General features: G+C 38.5%; 1 protein-coding gene across 1 annotated transcript in view; it reads left to right on the forward strand.

The window, feature by feature from the left end:
- The window catches only part of rev3l (REV3 like, DNA directed polymerase zeta catalytic subunit), a 64396-nt gene that overhangs the window by 24966 nt on the left and 21653 nt on the right, over window positions 1-17777 (forward strand). Inside the window, exons 3-13 of the mRNA XM_073855527.1 lie at window positions 33-107; window positions 449-609; window positions 6402-6528; window positions 6617-6711; window positions 8458-8562; window positions 9089-9173; window positions 10965-11101; window positions 13010-13138; window positions 13310-13544; window positions 13666-13805; window positions 13885-17698. Coding sequence (XP_073711628.1) covers window positions 33-107; window positions 449-609; window positions 6402-6528; window positions 6617-6711; window positions 8458-8562; window positions 9089-9173; window positions 10965-11101; window positions 13010-13138; window positions 13310-13544; window positions 13666-13805; window positions 13885-17698 — 5103 coding nt within the window. The remainder of the gene's footprint in view (window positions 1-32; window positions 108-448; window positions 610-6401; window positions 6529-6616; window positions 6712-8457; window positions 8563-9088; window positions 9174-10964; window positions 11102-13009; window positions 13139-13309; window positions 13545-13665; window positions 13806-13884; window positions 17699-17777) is intronic.

Genomic DNA, 17777 nt, shown 5'->3' on the forward strand with positions numbered 1-17777 from the left:
AGAGAGAGATTTGACCTACTTTCTCTTCTTAGGCCTTTCTATGGATACCATATGAAGGAAAAAGCATTCATGAAGATTTACCTCTACAACCCTCAGATGGTCAAAAGGTGAGAAATTAAAATCAACCATAGCAGTTGGTACCCATCTGCTGTCTGACTGACTGCTTCTGCTTTGTGAAATATAGCTTCTGCTACATTTGAAAAAAAAACTGAATTGAACAGAATTGTGTTTAATAAGTAGCAAGGTGATTTACTGATACAGTACACTGTGTGTTTGTGTTGACTGGCCCACGTGTCTCCACAGTATATAAACTGTGTGCATCTATTTTTAGCTCTTAACAGTGTTACACACTGACTGAAAGTTGATGATAAACATGTGCTTTTTTATCATACAGTATGTAAACCTTGACACAAACATACATACTTCACACACTTTTCTCTCTCTGTAGGGTGTGTGAGCTCCTGCAGGGCGGCGCTGTGATGAATAAGAGCTTTCAGCCCCATGAAGCTCATATTCCCTATTTACTGCAGCTCTTCATCGATTACAACCTCTACGGCATGAACATGATCAATCTCGCTGCTGTCAAGTTTCGAAAGAGCCACGCGACGGGTAATGCAGACAGACACAGACATCATGCTTGATTGATTGGAACCATTTGTGAGTGGAGCCAAAGTCCCTTTAGGGAAAGTCGCCGGACATACTTACAATGCATCATGCCAGTCGCCAGCTTTATTATGAAGCCAGATATCTACCAAAACGCTTTGAATTTATATTTCGTAAACCTGAATTATAAACAGGTGTCATATAACAAAATTGAATCATTTTATGGCATATTTTTAAAGAGTGTTTTTTTTGTCCTGAATGTTTAGACCGTAAATATACAAAAAAAAAATACAGCTTCAGGTTTTCAAAACGAAGAAAGAGGAAATACAAAACACCAAATTTAATTTTATAAAATTCAAAGTGCAAAAATTCTGATCATACAGAAAGTGGGTCAGAGGTCAAGCTTCTGGGTTGCAAATGGAAGAGTAGAGGATCTCAGAGAAGTCGAATGGGGAGCTACATGCAGACAAACACTTATATGCTTTGACTTTAATTCCCTCCTGCTATTACTCCAGGAAATTACATACATTTTTAAACTGCATTTGTTCAAATGGATCTCTTCTTATGCATGATCAGCACTTTTAAAGGATTTGTCATGCATTTAAAGTGGTTATACTCATACTATCCATTTGATGGACAAAAATCGATATTTAAAAAAAAGCTTGCTAAGGTCATAGTAAACAACATATTATTTAACACAAATTAAATCTGACATCAACAGTACATTTAATTTCATTTAAATTCATGAGCTCAAATTGCACTAAAAAAAAGCTTTTTCCATCTTAATTCAGCTACTGCAGGTTCACAAAGGTAGAAAAGTACTAATGCTACAACTCAGATTAAGGAAATTTTCCACCTCAACCCAGAAATGATGTCTGGAATGGCATCTCTTTCTATGTCATTAAACACTTTACATTTTGATGTTACTAAACACTTACTTAATTCAGACTTTTGTTTTGGCTTTTGAGGTGGGAAATATCTTAAATCTGAGCCGCCAATTGGGTAAGACATTTTTTTCCTTAAACGCCTAATTTAAGAAATAAAAAAACACTTACCCCATTGACCGAAACATTGGCATTGTTTTAAAGGAAACATATCATGAAAATCTGACTTTTGTTTAAGTGCTATAATTGGGTTCCCGGCGCTTCTGTCAACATAGAAAACATGAAAAAGATCAACCAGTGACTTCGTTTTGATAAACCATTCTCTGCAAGCATGTAAAAAAATAGGTCATTGATATTTGGCTCCCTTTGTGATGTCAGAAGGAGATAATGCCGCTCCTTAATCTGCACTATCCAACCACAGCACTGCCATTTAGTGTAGAGATCAGCTCATTTGCATTTTAAAGGACACACCCAAAAACAGCACATTTTTGCTCACACCTACAAAGTGGCAATTTTAACATGCTATAATAAATTATCTGTGGGGTATTTTGAGCTAAAACTTCACAAATGTACTCTGGGAACATCAAAGACTTATTTGACATCTTAAAAAAAGTCTTGTGAAATGTCTCCTTTAAGAAATAGTCAAGTAGCAAACTTATTTTCAGTCCACAAATGTAGCACAAATTCACTTAAATTTTATATTTTTGTCTAAAAACTAGACATTTTGATTTAAGAATTTTTAGATATTTGTACCAGACTTTCCGGACTATAAGCCACACCGGAGTATAATTAAAAAATGCATCATTAAGACAGAATAAAATATAAATGTCACAGTGGACTATATGTCGCTTTATTTAGATAATGATTTCACAAAATTCCAAGCCGAAGAACAGACATTTAATCTGGAAAGGAAAGTTATTTAACTAAACAATAGCAGACAGACAGCAGGCTGAATAGATGTCTGTACATTAAAGTAATATTATCAGTTATTTAAACGATAAACCATAGCATACAAAACTTACCTGGAAGGTTGAATAGGCTAAATTAACCGAACAAGCCAACTAGCGTAAAGTTCACAGACTCGTCATTCCGCATCACTGAATCTATTGAATTACATAAATACAGAAGCAGCATATGGTGAACTCTCGCGGCTATAGACGGTAATGTTGTCTCTTGCCTCATAAATGTCTAAATTAATTCATACTGATTTACAAGGCACACCTGACTATAAGACGCAGCACCAGCCAAGTTATGAAAAAAAGCACGGCTTATAGACTGAAAAATACGGTACTGAAAACCGAACAAAAAAACTAAGTAAGAAAGTCATTTTTTGCAGGTTAGTGTTAAGTGAAAATGTCCAGAAGATAATAACAGATTAAGTCATGATAGACAGAATCTTGTTTTTAAATCAGTTATTTTATAGACTATTAAAGATATATAGTATGCACTGTATTAATACATAATTAATATGCACTGCAGGGTTTTACCTGTATATGAAAGATGGATCTCTAGATATAGATGATATTAATATGAGGTGATGACTATGGAGTGTTTTAAGGAGGTTGTGTTGCTGTTTACCTTCTATTAGATCTTAACCGTTGATCTTTCTCATCTTTCTGATCAAAGATGTTTGTACTATGTGCTGTGTCAAACTACATCGCTCCAGCAGGGCACGTATCACTGATATAAAAGCGAATTTTGTCATAACTTGCTTAAAGTTCAGAAAAATGTACAACTATTAGCAAGAAGTGCTTTCTTTATTTGGAGATGCAGCTCCTTGCGTGAGCCTCGAGAGACCTCAGCACAAGCACACACACCAGAGAGAGAGAGAGAGAGAGAGAGAGACTTGCAGTGGATTCACTGGTGCTTATTATGAAATAACAGAAATTACTCGTTCATTTCTTATAAGTGGATTATTTTACATGTTTCTCCGTCACACTCAGTCTATAATGCAGGAGTGCTGAGTTAGCCACACCCACTTATTTACATACCACAGACGCCATGAAATATTATTTCATGGAATAACGGAATATACCGTCATACCGCCCAGCCCTAGTACATACATGTTGCTCACATATTATTGTAGCTCAGTTTGTGCTGAACACAGTGTTATGAGACTTTTGCCATTATTATGTTTTTGAGCAACTGAAAAAAGCACAAATGTCAGTGCTGGTTAAAACTTCTCAAGGGGGCCAATAATCTTAAAGACCTTTTAATCACCTATAGTGTTTGGTTGAGTGTCTTATGCGCTTTTGCCTGAGAGGTGCTGTATAATAAACTAATTACAGCCAACACGGAGCATTCTAAATGCTTAAAAGGCAGCTGTCTATGTAGGGAACAAAGACCAAGACTTGATTTAATTTTATCTCTTTAGGCACATGCTCTTCTAATGTTTCTTTGTGACCAGGTCAGAAGAAGGATATTGTCCCATTATTGAGAATAAAGTACAGGGAATAGGGCAGTGTGCGACGGTTGGCTGTTGTTTTAAATTGAATCTATAATCTTTCTGCAGTTCTGCCGTAATCGTTTTGCTCTGTCCTAGATACAGAGGTATTTGTGTATGCATGTGTGTCTCCCAGCATGACGCTGACATCAATTACAGAGTTAATGACCAGGATCAGGAAATCCCATCTATCTGGAGATTTAACACGAACATACACACTCTGGACAAATCTCCTCAGACAAAAGGTGTTTTGGAGTGTAAGAGCTCCACAGTGACATGATGTGAGTGTGGGTTGTCAGCCGTAACAGCTTTAGCTTCTTTAAAGAAATCTTCTAGGTTCAAAGTAAAGCGCCATTATCAGCATTTATGGCATACTGTTTTTACAACAGATCATTATTTCTATTTCTCTCTCAGTTGTTTTAAAGCTCACATAACACATAGTTTCTGCTTATCTCATGTTAATCTGGAGTACCTATAGAGTAGTATTACATCCTTTATATATCATAAGAGTCTTGAGTTTTATCAGATTCATAAAAGACAGATCAGCTATACTGATTCATTTCGAATAAACCAGAGCTCCTAGAGGTGTACCGCAGGGGAGCGAGTCACAAGCAAGCAGCACACAAAACATTATCCCACTATCTCTGGATAACTTACCATTCATGTTCATGTGGTTTACATTATATGTACTTATGTGCCGATTGCCAACAAAACGCAAACATTTGATGCAGTTTTACTTACCGCCTGCGACTCATGACCCGGTTGGGACCGCCCCATTTGCTATCCCAAATAAACAAACTATGCTGGGTTCTTTTGGAAGCTGAACAAGCTTAAATTTCAACAAACAACAGCACACTTCTTTGGTTGATGTTGATTTCGTGTCAGCTCTTGGTTTGTGTGTGCGTGCGCTATTCTGATTAAAGTGCCCATATAAGGACTTCCACTGTACTTCCTGTACTGAAATTGCAGATAAAAAATTAAGCAAGATTGTTACGAATGGATCTTTTATGTTCGAAAAAACTTTCCGAAACTCTCTGTCATATGTCTAACTGCTTTTTGAGACTTTTCCTATGTTTAGGATGAGGAATCCCACTCTATTAGAGCTGTGGCGGTGGCAGTATTTTACCACTGTGGTGGTAATGGACCAATTCACCGCGGTGGTGTGGTGGTTATAGAATGTGTGTGTGTGGGTGCATTGATGCATATAGGCTTCTATATAATGCATACATATATTTTAAAATATAAAAATGTAAACAAGGGTCAGATATATGTTTCATGTGCGTGTTCACAGGCTCCGGTTTCTTTTTTCGCCAGTGGGTGCTCGTCACAACCATAGATATGTATAAAGGCTAGATGTCTCGCCCGCGCTGCTGGCCAATTGAGTGGAACGTCCGCATTTTGGTGGCCATCTTACCACATGACGCTCGCTCACTCGTAGCATTGAGTTTTAATGGTACAGGTACTTTTAAATGACCATAACTTGATTAATTTTTTACCGATTTTCAAACGGTTTGGTTTTTTATAAACGTCAAAGATGCACCTATGACACTGCATGCTTATACTAAAAGAATAGAAAAAATTCATGAAAAATGTTGAAACATCCAGAATTATAGCCACGTTAATAACGTTTGTAAGAAACCAAACCGTTCGAAAATTGGTAGAAGTTGAGCAAGTTATGGTCATTTAAAAGTACCTGCACCATTAAACTCAATGCTTAGAGTGAGCGAACTGTCTGTGGTAAGATGGCCGCCAGGTGATGATGTTAGAGACTCTGACGTAAGACATCGAGCCTTTACACATATCTATGGTCACAACGTCAAGCAATGCTTAGGTTACTTAGCAACGACAGATGCTCTGGAGCGCCCACGTGCTTTGAAAATAAAAAAAAATTTGTGACTTGCACATAAAAAACTTGGTTGTGCGGTGATTATGACAACTGTCACAGCCCTAGTGTTAATAAGTCAGAAATAGCATAAAATAGCTAAGCAAATAAAACTGTTTATATTAACACGCTTACAGTACAAATAACAGTCGGTGATTATTAATAGACATCTGGGATTTTCATATTTTGGTGAACTAAAGCACCATTTCAAAAAACAAAAACAGTTTGCCATTTTAGAGGAACTCAAGTTTCAAGTCCCTCTTGTCATCGCAGATCCACTATAGTCAATGTGCCAATCCACACTTAATGAAAGTAGACAGCACAGACACACACAGTCATGGGTATAAAAACAGTTATATGGAGTAGTACAGAATATAAGGGTCTTAAAAAGCATTGCAGTTACTGTATTGAGTTAAATCAAATCCCAGTCATCAGGAATTGCATCATTCAGACAACTTTCTTCCTCACAGAAACTGTGTTGTGGCTTGCTCATTAAACAGATAATACTTATTCGAAATAACCGGTACAGTCAATTACATAATACAGGAAAGGATTGTTACTGTTACTGACATTCACATTCTCTCATTAGGTGGAGAGGAGATGTCAAGTAAAGTGAACACCACCAACCCATGGGAAAGTCCCTGCACTTCCAAACTCAATGACAGTGTATTGAGGGACACAGTGCCCACTCGCTGGGGGGAGGACAACATACCAAGGTGTGTTTGTGTTGTTTATGTATTGATGCCAGCGTTATTTTTGGGACCATAATATGACATTTGACCTTTTGTCGTTTGTGTTTTTCAGTTCTCTGATTCTAGAGGAGGTGGAGCGTATGAGTGTTTGTGAGCTGGAGGTTGATGCTGTTGCTGCAGATGTTCTCAACCGTCTGGAGATTGAAAGTAAGGGTTGAACAAACTTGTGTCTATATGAGGGAGAAACTCTTTAAAATCTTTGTGAGCTGTGTAGACAGGGTTGGGAAAAAATGATCTTGCTGGGATAACAACTATGGAATGATATTCTGGACATTATTAAAAAGGAATTGCAAATGGTATTTGCAATTGCGTTTCCTACTTGTGGGTGTAAAAACTGTGACTTAATTCAAATGCAAACTGTGTGCATGTCAGTTTACGCGAACGTACAATATATGCCAAATTTCAAATGTCAAATCAAAGTCCATTTGCAATTGAATTTCCTATGTCTTTTGAGTTATGACCCTGCCATATTTCAATCTCAATTGAAACTCTTTTTAATAATGTCCGGAATATCATTCCATAGACAACAATAGGACTTCACTGAATTGAAATAAGGTTAACACAGTCACATAACTGATCATTCATGTGTTCTGGCCCATTTCTAAAGACTTCTAAAGACTCTTGAAATTAAGTTTTTTTTTCAACAGTTAAAGTGATACTCCAACCAAAATTACCCCATGATTTACTCACCCTCAAGCAATTTGAGGTACATATGTCCATCATCTTTTAGACAAACAAATTTGGAGTTATTTTAGTAAATGTTCTTGCTTTTCCAAGCTTTGTAAGCATAGAAAACGGGGATCAGGGAACAACTTCTGACTTTAAACCTTCGCAGATATAATCCACACGACTCCAAGGGGTTCAAAAAGGTCTTGTGGGGCTAATTGATGCGATTTTGTTAGAAAAATATCCAGATTTCAAACTTTGCAAACTGTAATGCTACGTACACACCAAATGTGATCACGCATTGCGTTCTTTGCTGTAGGGCTTTAACTTCATGTCATGCAGTTGAATATTTTGAACTTGTGCAATTTAAGGCGAATAGCGTGTGTTCTCGGAGCTAACGCTCCGCCCTATTTGCATCACGCAATTCGCATTAATAACATTGCCCTGCGTGAGTTTGCGTATTTTTATTGACTTTTTATGTAACCTACTTGCGCAAATCGTTTAACACCTCTGGCCAATAGGGAGCGTTGTTACACAAATTTGATGCTGGGAGAATGAAAGGGACATGTTTTTATATTGACCAAATTAAATGTGTTAATGTATCTTTCGGGCTCTATGGCAGGCAGGATGGACAGATATACTCGACTTGTTTAATCTGAGTGATTTCATAAGTTAATTAAGCCAATGGAGGGTCTGCTTTTTTGTCCCCCAAAAAGGGGCGGTGACGAAATTTACAGTCAAGTTCCCGGATGTGCCGGTAGTCCGTATTACTTCTGTGAAGGATGGATGCACTTCAAAGTCAGTAGTTGTTCCCTAATCCCTGTTTTCTATTTATTACAAGCTTGGAAAAGCAAGGACATTTACTAAAAAAACTAAATGTTTTTGTCTAAAGGTGATAGACATATGTATCTGGGATTGCTTGATGGTGAGTAAATCATGGGGTCATTTTGATTTTTGGCTGGAGTATCACTTTAAGGTAGATAACATGTAAAGTTAAATACAGATTTTCACATTTATATTCTGTGGTTTCTGGTCATACACCAAAATGTTGCTTGTGACATATGAGTGTTTCTATAGCTAAGTTGATTTGCGTTGGTAGCAAAATTGCCAGTTTTGATTTCATGGGGACTTTAAGTTAATAAGAACACTGACATTGTTGTGTGAGGTGGATGTGTAAAAGAGGCCCATGCTGATTCACATCTGCCTAAATCATGTACTTCTGTTCAGATCAGATTGGGAGAAACCCGGGTCTCCAAGCCATCTGGGAGGATGAGAAACAGCGACGACGAGACAGAAGTCAAAGCTCTCTCATTGATGTCCCTGAGTCACAGGGTGAGAGACACATCCATATGACATGTCAATGACATAATGTTCTCGGTATTTTAATGGTAATATTTCATTAATGTTTCCAGAACAAGTTAATTTTTATATACTTAAACTTAGGCAAAAGCTCCTGTCATTACTTAAACTAACTATAATTTAAGTCATTTCAAATGAATACGTGTAAATATAACAGCCTTGGTCCTTTGTTCAAAATTGTGTATGTTGCATTGTTTTGAGTTGAAGCTATCAACGAAGGTTAATGCCCATTAGACAAATTATAGTACACTCTACTATCACATCTTAGCCTGGATTGCTTTCTATACAAATTAAAAACCATACTGGAATCCACATTAATCATACTTGAAAAATACTTTAAATATAGCTACATTTAGAAAAACGTTTACACCAACTGCACCCAGCTTTTATGCCATCTTTAGTCTGCAGCAAAAGCGGTTTTGTTATTTAATCATCATAAATCACTATTATTATTATTATTAAATGCTGCCTAATTCAGTTGTTCTGGATACTGTTTCAGAACGAGACCTTGTGGAGTTTGTGGAAAGTGAAAGAATCCTAATGAAGAGATTTAAGGAAATTCTCAGGGACAATGAATTTGACGTGTAAGTAAAATCTGTTTTATCTGTCCAGTGGATCTTTGTGGTTTAAGGGTTTCAGTTTTAAATGTAATATTTGATGCTACTGTCTGTTATGTAGGAGTTGATTTCATTTTCCTTTAGTCAATACCAGTATCACATTATTACAGGTGTTATACTCAGCATTTGCAAAAAAACAGTTTTACATGATAATGTAATGATGTTTAGGGCTTGGTTTCAGATATTTATTTATACAAACAGTTTGCCGGTCGCTCTTGGTACAACCTATATATACTGATTTCACTTCAGCGAGGGTCAGGTGGGAAGAAACATGGAAGTAAAGGTAAACACTAGCAACCGGAAGCTACTAATGATTTCTTTATGTTAGATGTGGAAAATTGGGCCAGAGGAATGTTGAATCTAGGGATGTTCACTTCAGTTCATTTTTCCGACCGGCAACCATAGCTTGTTAAAGGAAAAAACACAGTTTTTCAGTATTTTATTATGTTCTTCCCTAAACTTAGACGAATTAATAGCGCATTGTGAATGTGTTAGCATTTAGCCTAGCCCCATTCATTCCTTAGGATCCACACAGGGATGAACTTAGAAGCCAACCAAACACTTCCATGTTTTCCCTATTTAAAGATTGTTCCATGAGTAGTTACACCAGTACATATGGTGGCACAAAATAAAACGTGGCAATTTTTGTAAGCGAATAAAAAAATGATGACTATATTGTATGGCGAAAGAGCACTTAGTTTGCAGCACTTCGACCTCGGCGCACACTAACATCATCACGCTCTCAAAATAATGTCATCAGGTTTAAAAAAAAAAGAATTGTTTAAGATAATTGTGATCTCAATTCCCATGGAGAAAAATCGTGATTCAAATTTTAGCATGAATTGTGCAGCCCTACTAGTGGGTAGTTCAAAGCATTGACATTTACTCTTACTTCTGTGTTTCTTCCACCAGAGCCCTTATTTTTCATTTAAACATGGCAGCATGAAGACATGGCAGATCATTTTTCTGAAAAAGCCTTTAAACTAAAACTGGGTGGCAACTTAAAAAAAAACGCTGACAGGGAAAGAGTTAACGTTAAGCATGCTTCCACGCATATTTGATTATCACTTCAACAATTGCACGATATAAATGTTAATTTATAAATTAGATGAATGTTGATTTATAAAATAAACACCACAGTCTTATATCATATTTTCATTGTGTCTTTGCTGCGTCTGTGTTGGTTGGGAACTGCGCTCTGTTGCAGACACACTTGATTCTGAGGAACTACTTTGTTTGGCGGAAGAGTAATATTTGTACGAATATAATTACACCTTATTTGTGTTTTATTTTATAAAATCCCGCTATGCATATGAAGTAACCGTTTAATAAATGCAATAAGCCCCGCAAAGCAGTAGGGTTACAGTGCATTTTATAACAGCTAAGGGGGTTTTAAGCACTCCGCTTCACATTGTGCCTAACATCCCCCCTTAGCTGTTATACAATGCACTGTAACCCCACTGCTTCTTGGGGCTTATTGCTTTATTAAGACACTGCAGTGGTATTATAATCAACAGATAGAAGTGCAGCACTTTGTGTGGTCATTCTAGTGAAAGAAGTCCCGCCTTCCAGTATACAGAGCAAATTGTGAATTATTAAAGGCCAATGAGGGGGAAGAGGCTCTGTACATTGTGTTGTAAGGGAACTTGCCAACCCTTGCTCATGCACAGTAGCTAGAGCAACCTCAAAGTTTTAAGTGCAATTTAGAGGTTATGAGTGAGGCAGAATTAATTTTTTTATATTATTTTTCAACTGCAGGACTCAGGCTGGTTCTGAAGTTGATGTGAACGACGACTCGTTCCCTGAGCTCTCCCTCCATTCTGTACTCTTGACCCCAGATGATTTACCCTGCATACCTGCCAGCCAAGTGGCTGTTCACCAAGATTCAATTAAAGGTAAGGTGACACAGTATCCTTTAAGGGTGTCACGATTTCGATTTTAAATCGAAATCGATCGAAATTAAGTCACAGCTTCGAACTTCGAATTAAAAAATGGTATCGTCGATGCTGCTACGCCCCCATTTCACGTCCGGTCGGCTTGCCAAGCGAGGAAAAAAACTCTCAGAGATGCCTTTAAAAACAGACTTCGGACAGATGCGAGAGCGCATGCACTGAGACAGAGAGAAGCGCAGCTGCTTATGATGCTGGATTTATTTCAGATGCTATGAGTCCAAGACACGCGCATTAAGTTCATGTGCATTAAGTCCATGTTAGAGATGCGCGGATGGACTATTATTTCATCCGCAACCGCATAACAAAACTCATCATCCGTCCACCATCCATGCGCACCAACGTTTCTGACCAGTTTTCAAAACTGTACCCGCCCGCCATCCGCTATCTGGGCGATGCAAGGCGCTGCTGATGACAGCCGCGAGACTAGAAACCTCTTGAATATCAGCAGTGAACTCCGTCTTCGATCGGCGCACAGGGACAAAAATAAATAAATAAATAGCCTAAATTAAATGCACGAATTACATAGCCTGCACTGGTGTCATCCTGATTTACCAAGTTGTAAAACTTATTCCAGGCAACCCTTTCTGACATTCTATTTCCTTTGTTTTTAATTCTCATTTTTTGAGTTTGCCACGTTCCTCCTTGACAAGCGTTGATAAGAGCTGTGTCAAAATGCGTCCTCATTTCTCCACGCTGTTATTGATAGAACGAATGGATCCTTAACAATTAAAACAATTAAAAGCTTTATTAAATAAAAGTGTGTATTTATTAGAAAACTTTTTCTTGTCACTGTTTTAGTATTATAAGTTATGTTTTGTGTTAATATTATTCTGTTTATGTTGTGTATATTTCTAGGTTGATTATTTGATATGCTGTTGAATAGATTAATCTACATCAATGTGTCATATGTTCTAAAATAAATTAATATTTTTCTGCTTACACATTTATTTTAATAAGTCAGAAATGTCTCCGCTGTTTTCTGCTGACAGGCGCGGTGGGCGCTACTGGGGGCGTGTGCAGCAGGTGACGCAAAATTTGGGTCCTCAGAAGGCTAGACCGTCTCATTTCAGTTCTTTTCTTGAACTTCTGAGGCTGCCACTATGAAAGACAGAGATGTCGCATGCTTAGAAGGACAGAGCTAATAACAAGCAGTCGATCCGGCACCCGCCCGAATTTAATTAAAATATTATTTTTCGTCACGTCATCCGCCCGATCCATGTAACTGCCAACCGCGCATAGTCCATGTGCGTGCAAGAAAGAATCCTCTCTCTACAAGCTCTCGCGTTAAGTGAAGCCCACAAACCCCCATGCGAGTTGTGCAATGTGCATGTTAATGTTAAAGTATTATAATAATAATAATAAATAATGGCATATCATTTTTGTCTAAATTATATGCCAAATAAAAAATATGTAAAAATCGAGAATCGGATCGAATCGTGACCTTAGAATCGAAAATGTAATCGAATCGAGGATTTGGAGAATCGTGACACCCCTAGTATCCTTAAATAAATTTATCAGCTGCTAAATATAAAAAATATGATTACTGATTGGTTGGACAAACCACACAATATCCTGCTGCACAGTGCTGTACTCATTAGTTGTGTAAAAACAAACACTGACACATGTAAATTGAATGGATAACGGCATGGAATTAGGATGGAAAATTGCTTCTAACCATTTATAGCCCACGCTTAAAAAATCTGTGTCTGCCTTTTGCCAATAAACAAAACTCTACAAACAAGAAGACTGAACACAGAGGAAATAAAGAGTGATGTGGGCAGCTTTCCTCCAGACTGTCTCGCTGTTTGGCAGCAGTGATACTGAAAATAACTCTTTCTTTTCTCCATACAGAAACAAAACCGCCTGGTGGCAAAGACGCTGAGGTGGCAGTTGTTGATGAAGAGGCCATTTTGAATTTGTTAGAAAACAGCCAGACCTTCCTACCTCTCTCTCAAAAATCCAATCAATCAGCAATACTCGGTACTGAAACTCTCACAGCAGATTTCATCTCTCTTTTTACAGACAATTGACACAGTATATCCTGTCTGTATTTTTTGTCATTTTTTTATCTTTTTTGTACATTTGTTTGCATGCGTAATGCCTCTTTTCTTGTTTTAATCAAGTTTAAGATTAGTTGTTTAACTTTTTCAGACAACAGTCAAGACCAGCCTATGCTGGATTTGCTTGAGGCACTTGCTGATGATGGTCTTAGAGCTGAAAGGTCCAGAGCAGTGTCCCAGCAGTTGCTGTCTGGAAATTCTGGCTGCTTTTATAACAGTGACGATGAGGAGGCTGGTCCTGAACTAGAGAAAGAAGAAGCAGAGCTCAGTGTAATCATGTCACAAAGATGGGACAGTGACATTCCAGAACACTCTGCCAGGCGAAGGTCACCAAACCTCCTTTGGCAATTTAAAAATGGCCTTTTATCTGCCAAGCAGAACAAATTATTGAATTTATTTTTGTGACTTTTCTGCCATTTAAGACGTGTCTGTGTTATCTCTGCACAGATTGTGTATGAAAGAAGCAAATGAAAGCTCCAGCGAAGAGCAGCAGGTCTCTTCAGATGAGGAAATGGATTGGAAGGGAAACTCTCTTCTTGCTGATCTGTCTATTCCACAGTTAGATGGGGCTGCAGATGAGAACAGTGGTAAGCATCAATTTAATGAAGATAAATGATTAGCATTGTTACACGGATGTTTACACGTTTGTTTTTAATCTTCTTGTAGATTCATCTCTAACAGACAAAGGTTCTATCACACATTCATCTCTAACAGCAACGGACAAGATCCTTAGCAGCAGAAATGTGTTTCCAAATGAAGCTGTTCACTTGGAGCCACCATCCTCTGCTAAAATTGCCCTTGAGTACAAATGTGCAGAGCTGAGACTTCAAGAGGAAAAGCATTTAAAAAACCAAGAGACAAATGAATACTCAACTGGATTAAGAGTTAATAAAGAGATTCAATATATTCCACCTGTTAAACATCCAATCCCTTGCAACATTGCAAATATATCTCAAATTGGTGCTGAGAAAATAGGTGTTCATCCTTTGTGCACCAGTGAAAATAAGGACATTGGTTTTAACCAGCTTGAACATGATGGTTTGATGTTTGGAAACTCTAAACTTGTCCAGAGCAGAAAGAAATACGGGAGTATTAAAAATGTGGAAAATAACCACATATCCATCATGGAGAATAACAGGAGTTTCTCTATATGTTATTCAGAGAAGATAAACTGCCCCACTCAGAGTGAGACCGAGTTGATTCCCAAAGACAGCAGAAATTCTGTTATAAGGAGTTTTGACCACCAAACTCCAAGCCCCATGGAGGAGAGCCAACCATTGGCCCCTCAAGAAGGTGAAACAGGGCAGGGCACTGAAGAGGGAGATGTTGGTGAACTGAAAATACGATATGAGGATTACCAAGAGAATAAAACCGAAAGGACCATTGTGGCTCAGCAGGAGGCACACTACAAGTTTTTCCCCAGCGTTGTTCTCTCTAACTGCCTTTCTAGACCAGTGAAAAAGCAGATTGGGAGCAAGACTGGGGAGGGCTGCTGTACCTTAGAGCATACTGAGCAGTGGAGGTCAAGATTGAAGTTGACCAAAAAGAGAACTACATTAGGTCTAAAAAGGATCATTCCTTTGAGGACCCCATCTCCTACAAAAGATGAAACCCCAGCTGTCCCTACAACCACTCCAGGCTCTCTCAGTCAAAAAGAAACAGATAGGAGGGTTGACATGGAAAATTTAAATCATTCAACTGTTAAGAATTTGGAGAGCTCTGTTGAGGATGATATTCCCGCCAAAATTGCTTGCACCAAGGTGTCCAATTTGCCAGGTAGCAAATATACTTTGCGGGCCAAAAGGAAAAAGAGCTATGATGGGGAAGATGGAGATCATTTAAGTTCTCGTTCTTCCAAACAATCCTTGGTACACAATGAAGTCATGAAAGACAAAAACAGTGTCCTGAAAAAGAGAAGATTGTCTAGAAAAGAGCCACCTATTATCATCAAATATATAATCATCAATAGGTTCAAAGGTCAGAAAAACATGCTTGTAAAGATTTCAAAAATTACTGCTGATGAACCTCACACGGTTTTAACATCAGAAAAGCTTGCTGAGTACAAAAAGCTTGCTCCTCTCAAAGAATTCTGGCCCAAAGTCCCAGAGTCTACAGCAGTCAAGTACCCACTGCCTGAGTCAAAAGTAAAGAAATGCCCCAAACGAAAAGCCAAGGTCAACCCAACATCAAAGAGGGTGAGCACCTCTCCAAAATTTAAAAATGCACAAGCTAGTCAGACTAGGAGGACAAAGCGTGCTAAAACAGCAATAACGTTGCCAAAATTACCTGCTCCTTGGCCTTGTTATAATGATTCCACTGATGACTACTGTACAGAGTATTCTGATGTTATGGTAGAATTAGGTTATTTGTCTGAAAGAGCTCCTAGTCCTACGGATTCAACTCCACCTCGATGTTGGTCACCTACCGACCCCTTATTGGAATCTGATTCAAATGGTCATCTCATAAACCCCCATAATGATCCATGCCTTGGTTCACCTTATCGGTTATTGACTCCAAAACCGTACAAAAAAGACCTTAGAAACAGAAACAGGACACCCAGGACTAAAAAGACCTCTGCTACCAGCCCAAAATGCAGAGGTAGTACCATAAAAAAGACAGCGGGTAGCAATTCTGTTAAAACTAGTGATTCACAAAGGAAAAGTAATCAAGCAGCTTCAATGAGGCAGGGAGGCAAAATGAAAAGGACAGTACTTGGAGATGGCACATCTACCTCTCAGAAAAGCAGGAAGCTAAGCAGAAAGCCAGTTCAAAGATCTCAAAATTCCTTATCAGTTGAAGGGAGTAATAACTCCCAGCCTTCACTTTCAGTTGATACTGCATCTCTTGTTTCCTCATCAGATGACTTAACTCCTTTCCAGCATCCCAGTTCATTAAAAAGTAGTCAAGAGGATCTTACTGTGAGTTGTTCAGGTTCACAAACAATGATCACCAGCACTGAAAAGCAGCCAGATCAAGGAGTTTTTGGCTTTAATGCCATTTCCTCAAATGCACAAGACTCGCAGATTGCCTCCAGTCCCTTTTTTGAAAAATCTCTGAATAGGGTTCTTTCCCCAGCTTCAAAAACTGTTGGGCATCCATGTTCTGTCATCACATACAGCAGGTCAAATTCAAGAGCACAAAACTTGAGTTTAGATGGGACACCAAATCTGTGTGAATTGAAATCTGGGGTCACCAGCCAGGAAGAGAATGCCAGAACCATGCAGCACTCACAGTCAACAACAAAAATGACCGTAAAATCAAAAAGACAGGCAACAAAAAAGAAACACAGCATAGCTTCTTCATCAGAACCTGCCGACTGTAGATCCCCCTCCGATAAGTATGCAGTTGCAGATGAACCTCATACTGATCTCACATTATCATCAATCCCAAAGAATGGAGTAATATGTGTTCCTGAGATGCCTTCTGGGTTGGCTGTCCTGAAGGAGCTTCTCCAGAAGAGGCAACTCAAGGCAGGACATGCTCTGCCGGAAAGTGTGACTGAAAATGTGTCGTTATCCAGTGATTCCACTGATGTTTCCAAATTGGCCAAATCTAAAAGAGTCCCTTCAGTAACTTCAAGGAAACCAAGATCTGCAAGAACTAAACTGCCAAAAGAGTCCAAGAGCAAAGAAAGCACGAAAAGTAAACGTGATGATTTGTTGAGACTGGACAATCTTTCATCAGATGACAGTCCTGTCCTTATGTCTGACCCTGGCTTTGACAGCTGCTGCTCCATCGAGGATAGCTTATCTCCAGAGCTTCCAGATAATTATAGCTTTGATATCAATGCCATTGGCCAGACAGAGTTTTCTAGTCCTTATTCTGGTAACCAATTTGTCTTAACTGACAAGAACTTGCCTCAAAAGTTCCTCAGTGATGTCAGTCAGGAGGCAATTAGTGCACTTGTTGAAGGGTTAGGGAACAGGGCACAAAAAGTGTTTGAGATTGATGCAGATGCCAAACATGGAGAGGATAGGCAAAAATCTGGGAATACTAGTCCAGAGCTATTTGACAAATCATCTTGTGAAAACAGCAAAGTTTTTCCTAATGAGATATCTCTGTCTCTACTTGATTCAGAAAGGATCTTCAACAAAGATTGGGGGGGTTGTTTAGGTAAAATCAATGGCCTCAGCCCTTTTCAAGACTTCCACTGTGAAAAAAAAGATGTGTTGCTTGATATAGAGCCCTTTTATCCCATTACCTCTGCATCATTTGCAGATAATGGTGTATCCCCAAGTAGCGATCACTTAGACGGTAGTTCAGCAACCCCAAACAGTTCTCCACGCTCTATCAACTCACTGTCCCAACCCAAAAATGGAGGTCAGGTGTCAAGGAGTGGAGGAACCCACATTCTTAAACCGCTTATGACTCCACCTACTCGTGAAGAAATCTTGGCTACTCTGATGGATCTGGACCTTTCAGAAGCCACCTATCAGGAACCATTTTGCAGTGACCCATCAGATGCGTCTTTGAAGCCAAGGTAAGAACACACACCATAATGGAAATATTCTTATGAGTTTAGCAAGTGTTATGTGTTTATACTATTTACTAAATAGGAT

This window comes from Misgurnus anguillicaudatus, chromosome 18 (assembly GCF_027580225.2).
Source record: "Misgurnus anguillicaudatus chromosome 18, ASM2758022v2, whole genome shotgun sequence".
Taxonomy (NCBI): Eukaryota; Metazoa; Chordata; class Actinopteri; order Cypriniformes; family Cobitidae; genus Misgurnus; species Misgurnus anguillicaudatus.